The sequence below is a fragment of the Necator americanus genome, chromosome III (assembly GCF_031761385.1).
Source record: "Necator americanus strain Aroian chromosome III, whole genome shotgun sequence".
Classification (NCBI taxonomy): Eukaryota; Metazoa; Nematoda; class Chromadorea; order Rhabditida; family Ancylostomatidae; genus Necator; species Necator americanus.
Genome location: NC_087373.1, coordinates 26,837,703 through 26,846,783, shown reverse-complemented (window position 1 = coordinate 26,846,783; position 9,081 = coordinate 26,837,703). Strand labels below are relative to the sequence as shown.

At 37.9% G+C, this 9,081-nt stretch overlaps 1 protein-coding gene across 1 annotated transcript; it reads left to right on the top strand.

The window, feature by feature from the left end:
* Nucleotides 1-6,905: 6,905 nt before the first annotated feature.
* Nucleotides 6,906-8,416, top strand: RB195_011050 (uncharacterized protein; the record flags this gene model as incomplete). The annotated part of the gene is made up of 3 exons (XM_064192308.1): nt 6,906-7,086; nt 8,253-8,270; nt 8,328-8,416. 3 exons carry the CDS (start codon nt 6,906-6,908, stop codon nt 8,414-8,416), a joined length of 288 nt encoding a protein of 95 aa, XP_064049891.1.
* Nucleotides 8,417-9,081: the final 665 nt, after the last annotated feature.

Below are 9,081 nucleotides of genomic sequence, written 5' to 3'. Positions count from 1 at the left end.
GGATTTTCGCACACTTTCACCTATCTAAAATCACCTACCTAAAATGCAGCTAAAATCAAACGGGAACAAATATCGCACCACGGCAACGCATCATTCAGCTCACCCTACTATCTATCTCATTAAAATTTTCATATTAACGACAGTGAAACTGAGATGCTCCGCTATTGCGAAATTGAACCATCAAAGACGTAGGCAGACAACAATGCCAAAGAGCGGAATATTATTTTTTATCAGATCGCACTTTTAGGATTCCAGTCGTGGTGCGACGACCGCTAGAATAAAGAACACTCATCGACGACATCGAGACGGTCGTGAAAGGTCAGCGCTGCTACCTCATATATGCAGTACACCACAACAATATTGAGATGGTGCCTAGATCTCCTTCCGTCACTCAGACAACAAAATGTTCCTGCCCGGTTAATTTAGATTAGTCCCGTCAGATCGTAGTTCCTTCTCTACCATGTTTAAGGACAACATATGTTAAAATAGCTTTGTACAAGTAGTCACATCCGTCCTCCAATTAGATCAATATCGAGTCATGCCACTGATGTAAAACCGGAGTTTTTAATAGAATAGTTTTGCAGTCTCGGACATTTTTAGAGAGCGAATTTGAATAATAGTAACAGTAACGTTGTTAAACGCTCTTCTAGCATAGTAATCCCGAAAAGTTTCCGCCTTCGTCTCACAGCGCAAGCCTGAGCAGAGACAATGTTGATTTCAGAAAACATTGAATTTTAAAAGAACTCACAAATAGACTGGAAAAAGGTTTCCGCAAAAAAAGTCCTTGCCAGTAGTGCGATTAGCAATGTATGCAATTGATCCGAGAGTGAAGTTTTTGTCGTCGTCGTCGTAGGTGAGGAAGTGGGCCATTCATCTCTCAACTTTTTTTTTTACCTTGCCAGCCATTCGTTCGAAGGTCTTCGTTTGGGGAAAAACTTAATAAGACGTACAAACCTTTCCTCAGAAGATATGGCTGAAATATTGTGGTACATCTGTAAATAATGCGATTAGTGTATAAACAGATCCAATGGATGATTATTATTAGGCGTAAATATTAAAAGACGTGCCAAGATAACACAGAAAAATAAACTAATGGGCAGTCGGATTGGCGAAGATGCTGCCGGTAGGCCATGACCACATTACTACGCTACTGCAAAGATTAGAAGTCTACTCACCAAAGTCTACCACATTGTCTACTCACCAAATACATCCTCCAGGTATATTAGCTGACGTTAGCACGAGGTGGACGCCACAGACGCTACTGCAAAGATTAGAAGTTTGTTAGTACATATTTAAACATATAATTTCAAAAGATGACTAATGTATGTATTTGACGACACAATTTTTGAAAAATAAAAAAAGCTGAGAACGGCGGATAACACGTTTTCAAACAACTTTCACACTATTATTCAATATTTACAAACAACTCAGATGTGCAAGCAAACTGCTTCGGAATGGTAAAGGAAGTTCTTTCTTTGAGAGAAAAAATCTTCTAAGAAAGACAGATTATCCATTTTCTCCGCCGCTGTCAACAACATCAGGTTAGGCCTAAATTCACGGCCAATAAGCGACTTCACGAGATAAGAGGTGTCTCCAAAGAAAGACGGCAAATACACAAAGTCTAACACAACTCCTGCGTGTGACATAGAAGGCAAGGCAAGATCACAAGTTCTCGTTGTCGGAGAAGTGTGGGTATAAAGAACAATGTTGCGAACGTTTTGTGCTGGAACGCGTTTGGAGAAGAATAGTGGGTAGGTCAAAGTCCGTACGTGATTGTGTTCGCTCTAGTTCTAGATCTAGACTGCAAGAAAAGTTCAGACGATTAGTAGACCTTCAGCAACATCAGAAGTCTATTGTACCTATCAGAGTGACCTCTGTATGTTCAGACCACGGCGCCACCACTGTTGTAAACAACAAAGCACAAAGTTAACTTCGTACTTCTGTGATTGGCAATGTACTCATCTCAGCTGATGCGCTTCCTGTTTTATATCTTGGCCCTAATTTCACACCTTTGCAATCAATAAGGTCGGAGGGATCATGCAAGATCGTGGGCAGCCTCCGATTGATTCATGATAGGTTGCGAATGAGAGCAAAAGAAGAAGAACAAAGAGATGAAAACAGAATCGCTGAGCAATCTTTGACAGTGTATAATTCATTGGACCCCAATGCTACTGTAGGCAACAATATCCGTGTGCTTGCAACATCAGTGTGCACCGCTTTGGAGCATTTCACGAGAAGAGATCGATCTCAACCATTCTGTTGCGCAACGCCGAGGCCTACGTGAGATTCGCAATCTTTGTTCACCTGGGAACATAAAGGTTTCCGTTAGTGACAATGGAGGGGAATTTGCTGTCTTATAACGTGAACTAGACATAGTGATAACGAGACAACGCCTTGAGGATGACGATCTATATATCCCATCCTCCGCCAATGAGTTTCGAAAACAATATCGCAGTCTGAACAAAGTTTGGGTTGAAACAGCTGGAGCAGCAGGGCTACCGAAAAACCCTATTACGCGTCTCAAAAATGACTTGCCTGTATGTCCAGCCCAACACCCTTATGAAAACCCACAAGCTCTCTGCAAATGGTTTCGCTTCAAACAGTCCACGCGACATTAAGGTGAGACCTATCATAAGTGATAGTGGGGGCCCCACGGATAGAATTTCCTAGCTGCTCAACATGATTCCAAATCACTTGAGGAGATATGTCCCTGTTCATCTAAGTGGTTTCAACACCTTCTTCAACCACCTTCGCAGTACAACGTTTGAACATGAATGAACATGAATGCGTCATAGTCTTTTGACGTCACTTCTGTAATGACGTTGTAAACGACGTCGTGGTCGTGTTTACAAAAGGATGTCTACGAATTTCTCACGCAGTACCAGGCCTCTTCGAGAATATACGGATTTAGCATTAGGCAGATCATGACACTGATAAACGAATGCCTAAATTGCTCGATTTTTCGGTGGTTGGGACAGCACTACCGACAAGTTAGAGGCCTAGCCATGGGCACCCACTCTTGCCGTTGCTTTTATGTCCAAAATCGGAAAGCCTACGTTAGACCGCAAGCCGCTGCTACATTGTCGTTACATTCGACGATGACTCTATACACTTTCGGTTTTAATGATAACATTAAAGGATATGGGAATATTTTTCACATAAATAATCCTTTAACTTATAATAAAAATCATCCTTACTACAATCTTAAAATTATAAAATATCGAAACAATAGAGGTAATAATCATAAAAAGAAATCTAAGAAAAAGTTTATAAATTAGAAGAAGTTAAAAAAGAAATAACAGATCTATTCACATCTAATCCTCATTTTGATCACATTTACAAGTATCTTAAATCCAAAAACAAGTCTTTTAAGCAAAACCTCATTTACCTATCCACGTATGATCCCCATTCTTTCAGAATATCCAATTTACAGAAAACGTTTCTAGTCTCCACTTTATATTTTTACCAATTTAAAAACCCTACATATACTTTATGACATAAAAACACATTTAATAATAATCATATCTTAATTAAGATTCCATATTACTCTGCTAAACTTGATAACCATAATTTATCCAGAATGCTTAATAATAAATTCATCATTAACATTATTCAGAATAACAGTAACAAATAAGTCCTCCCAATTAGATTAATATTCAAATACCTCAAACACATATCCACTAAGATATATAATTACAATAAGTTTCTCAAAAATATTCAAGATTTAGATATAACTACCATCCCTTGTGCTTGTGGTAACTTTAAAAACTTTATTGACACACACCATAAACTTGTTTTAACATGTGATGTTAATATATTTATAAATTATAAAATTTTTAACATACTAAGCAAAGATGCAAAATTCAGACCACATACGAATTTTACTACTACACAGATATATCATCTATGGGATAACGTCATAAAAACTGTAACATCTAGAATAAAAAATAGGTATAAATTAAATGACTACAACACTTATAGCATTTCTAACTTTTATAAGAACTTTCTATATACTACTTACCGCTTCATTCTTTACAGCAGTACTAGTAACATTGAATTTTCCACATACTACACAGAACTAAATTACATACAAAAATACTTTATTATTTGCTCCTTAGATAAAGCTAGTTCTAATTATGGCATTATCTGCAAAAATATTACCTTATTTCTATCCTTAAAGAGCTTACTTTACAATTCTTCCAACATTTACTATAAAATAGTACATGATATTCCTTTAGATATACTTGATAAACACGCCAAATACATAAGAAGTCCAGGTCTCACCAATATTAACGATCCTAATCTTCCAGATATTTATGCTATCCCAAAATTGCATAAAACACCTATTAAATTTAGATTCATCACAATGCCTCGAATAGCCGTGTCAAACCTTTACCATTAGAATTAGTGAATATTCTCTACTTCTTTAAAAGACATTTTCGTAATTACACTAAAGCCGTCTATAACAAGAAAAACTGCTTAAACACTTATTGGTCTATTGATAACATAAATACAACTTATGATATAACATTCATAAGAGGACATGGGCTTGAATTATTTTCTGCAGATTTTACCAACATGTTTACTAACATTCCTCATGCGGTCATTATCAGAAACATCATAGAAATTATCAAAATATGTTTCAAAAACGCTCGAAAAACGTTTGTTTTAATTTATAAACGCAAAATATTCTACCCCAATGTATCTATAGATAAACCTAATTATAGAAACTATAGCATTTATGACCTTATAACTTTACTCGAATATATTCTTGAGAACAGTTTTTGCAAAGGAGATTATTAAGAAAGAGATTATTTAAACAAATCGTAGGTATCTCACAAGGTAGTTATACCAGTCCACTTCTAGCGGACCCTACCCTCTCATATTATGAGTACATTTGCGCATTTACTATTCATAAATCCAAATTTGATTTTCATCCATTTAGATATATGGATGATCTACTAATCATACATAATGCCGAAGAAAAATCCTTACAAATATTCTAGACCAAACTTACCATAATTTTTTGACGTTGGAAGAAACTAATGGTACAAAAAAAACTAATGGTTATGAATGTTATTTTTTAGGCCTACATATTTGCTGTTCTAACGACCATTTTTACACTAAACAATACAACAAGACAGACATTCAATTTTACTGTCTCTAGATTCTGCCATGGCAATTCTTTTATTTCTAATACTCTTAAAACTGCTATCATATATGCTGAGACTCTCCGAATATCTAGGAACTGTAGTTCTTTTTAAGATTTTATAGACAGACTACAGATCATGCTCAAGCTCCTGAGTACTTTAAAATATGACAAGAACATTCTTATTCAGGCTATTTTTAAATGCTTTATTAATAACAAACATATCATTTGTAAGTATCCTGAACTATATAGAATACGTAGTTTTAAAACATTTACTAATACGCTTGTATCTAGTCTCTTTTATGATCTCCTTGACCTAACACTTACTCACATATTGATCCTTTTTTGGCGCCTTAGCTGGCTATAAATAGCAGGCTATATATCAGTTCCACATTCTGTTCACTCTTCCTTACTGAAGAACCTCGGGAGTGAATAGCACTTGTTATTCCTACTTATTCTCTACTTATTATTCTGTATTCTACTCCTTCCGTCTAAGGGTAGAGGCGAAACGGAAGTAATTACTATATTCTAAGCTACTTCCCTGATATTCAGCTATATACTAATCTGTTTTCTATTATTCTACTGTATTAGACTACTACTATTGATGATTGTTGCTCCGTCTGGTCAATACAGGCTGAATTTGACACGGCTCCAATCTTCTTAACCAGCAGGGTCCGCACATTAACTTCACAAAAGAAAAGCGAACTGGTTAGTTTTTTTGAATGTCCACATCTACCTGCGAAATGGGACTAAAGACTAAATGATATCAAAAACCCAGCAGCAAACATTTTAATCCACTTTCGTTCCGCGCATTCAAGTAAAATGAAAAATCTGTCATAGGCAACATATACAGAACGGCGGTAGGAATGGCAGCGGTACCCAGGAAAAAAGTAGTTTGTAAATGTGGCCCACAAAGTGTCAATATCCAATGGGTACCCGACTGGAGGCTGTGTTGCTTGACAGGCATGAAATCCCTTCCAAAGTAGTGGATGGTCCAGAAAAGATTCCGATCTGCCTGCCCTACATATCTGATGATATGGACAGAACGTACGAAGTTGCCTTCGCGAGTCTACGGGACCAACGTGAAAGTTGTAGAAATGCCACTAGCGAACTTAAAGTGCCAGCTAGTACACAATCCTGCATATGATCGACTCTCCACAACTCTCAGCTGCGTGGTTTGCCCACATGGCGGAGAACGGGATTGCATGGTATCAAGAGTGATGTGTCGTATCACGTGCAAGTCGTGCTGTGACTATTATATAGGGGAAACCCTCCGTGTATTCAAAGTCAAGGAGCAAATAGATAGACTCGCAAAATCTAAACTCTCTCCCAGCTTGGAGCACACCCAAGAATATCTAATCAAAACTCCGAAACAGAGATAGAAGATAGAATAAGAAGATAGAACAGAGGTAGTAGAAGTTACGACGTTATCTTCGGAGTCTGAGATCATAGCGTGCAGGATACCAGAGACATTTTGGATTTTCCCCAAAAATCCAAAAATAAACAGAAAGGATGAGTACACTGCGATCACAAGCGAACTAGCCCCTTATCAAGATCTGTGCGGGTTTTGATCTACGTTGCGGGCCGCCAGGGTATAGAAAAGCCTTGTGATTCATAATTGTGGTGCGCCGTGGTCTGTTACGTCCTCATCTACAAACAAATGAGGTAAGCACTAGACGATGTGTTGGTCTTTGAGTACGCTTATCGTTTCAATACTTTTTGGAGGTGATGAGGCACTTGAGAGGATAAATTACTGATGGGTTTGACTTCTTCAGGTTGCAACGATGGCAATGAGGCCGAAGCGTTGGCTGTTAAAAAATTCTTGGCCATAAGTGAAGCAGATCAATATAAAAGCTACAAATTTAACAAGATTCAAGGACATTCGAACATGGACAATATTCGCAGACAATTTTACTCATCGACAATGGAAACGAATGGTTGAAAGTTCGATCACAGCTGGAATTATTTCGTTCTTGCAAAATGGAAGGAGGGATCAAAAAGGACTCTATTTTCTACTTCGTACACACAATTTTCTCATTGTCAGTGATTACAAATAGTGGATAGCCTGATCTCTGCCGGAATCTCGATTTTTGCAAAACCGGAGAAAAAACTGAGAAGAACGTTTGACTGGCAACTTTTCTGAAATTGTATTTAGAGCACTACATATTAAGTTCGCCAAATATAGATGTTATTAAGAGGTGGTTTTAACAATTAGAATAACCGTGGTTTTGCTAAATAAGTTTTTGCTTTACTGATCGGATTTTGTTAGGCTGAAGCAGGAATAACGGACTACAGAAGAGACGAAAGAGAACAGTGGTGTCGGACATATTGCACCATCGACTGACTGTTCGCTACACGCATCACTGATTATTTTAATGGAGTACGTAAAAGCTATTCAAGAGATGTCCTTATCAAAGTCTTCGTAATCGCGCGATCGATGGGGAAGTGTCACGCATCTTCAGGGGCCTCGAGGCTGCCCCTTGATCCCATTCCCAATCCTATAGTCTTCGGATGCGATGTGAGAGATGCGGGGGAACGCCACCGTAATATGGCAATGTTTACCGCGTCCCGCATGAGCAAGGGCTGAGAAAGTCGTGCCGGACAGGACGTCCCCGTTAGATTCTGAAGATCTCGATTGTCATCCTGAGCAAATTTTCGTTTCCTTTCCGGTGCACTGACAATATACTGAGTTCATGACAATATATTGAATTGGCCATAACGGACAAGTGCCGAATCAATGTGCAAGCTATTAATGAAATAAAGTTTGCCTCCTATGGTCTCTCAGTACTTAATACGAAGCTACCTCTGGTTAGTTCCATTACTTTCATATAAAACAACAACTCACAAATTTCTAGTGCCTAGATCTTATGGATCTGCCAACAGATTGATTTCTTGAAGGTATCAGAAATTTTAGGTAGCTAACTGCATTGAAAACAATGTTGTTTTCTATTTCATTATCTTCACAACTTTTATCACGTTAGTTTATCATAGCATCACATTTCATGTGTTTCATTGTATTGCATCACGTTTATTCAATTACTCGAATATTTGTGCTAGTTCAAAAGTAACCGAGAGCCTTTTCTATAGAAACTTGATATTCCAGAAAGGATACTACTGCCTGGTACTTTTTCTTTGTACGAACTTCTTCTCCTTCCTGAAGGCTTTTCTTTTCGTACAGGTAAAGTGGACTCCCTTACCACGCACGTACGACGACATGATTTTGCACGGTCTGAGCCACCGGAGCGTCTCCGACGTCATCAAGCATAGGTTAGAGCAGCAGGAACATGCTCGTCCATCTTCAAGATTGGCTCAAAAAGCTAGTTTCATTGCCAGAATTATAAAGAATAACTTTAAGAAGAACATTTTGTGGTTTGTGACCCTCATTTTAGCTAAACGTTAGCTAGCTGTTTTCGCTACACTACTCTTCCTCAACCGCTTCTTCAAGTCTTTCTTAATCATTAATTCGAATATTAAACAAACTTATTTCGATCCCATGTATTGAATTTGACACCATTAACATTTTTCATCCTTTGAGACAATTCTTCCATTTTTTTAGTCGCAGATATCGGGACCCGAAAAGTTTGAAAATTTTGCACACCTTAATTTGTGTTTATTTAAAATCGACAACCCTGTCTTCCTTACCTCTTTGCTCTCATTTTTTCCTGATTTTCCGACCCCCCTTTTACCATCCCCCCCATTCTACTCCGTCACCACTCTTACAACCTCCTAATGAGAAATCCTCAACGTACGCTTGACCCTGTATACCCAACTTTTGCAATCGTGTTTTTGTTAGAGTACGAGTGGAAGAGTAAGTCTTACCCTAGAGTCGGAATATTCCTTGCTTGTTATCATTGTTCTGGTATTACTTCAGATTATTTTAAAGACACAAAGACATAAAGCAGCTTTCTTGGTGGTTCGAGTCTTTTTAAGAT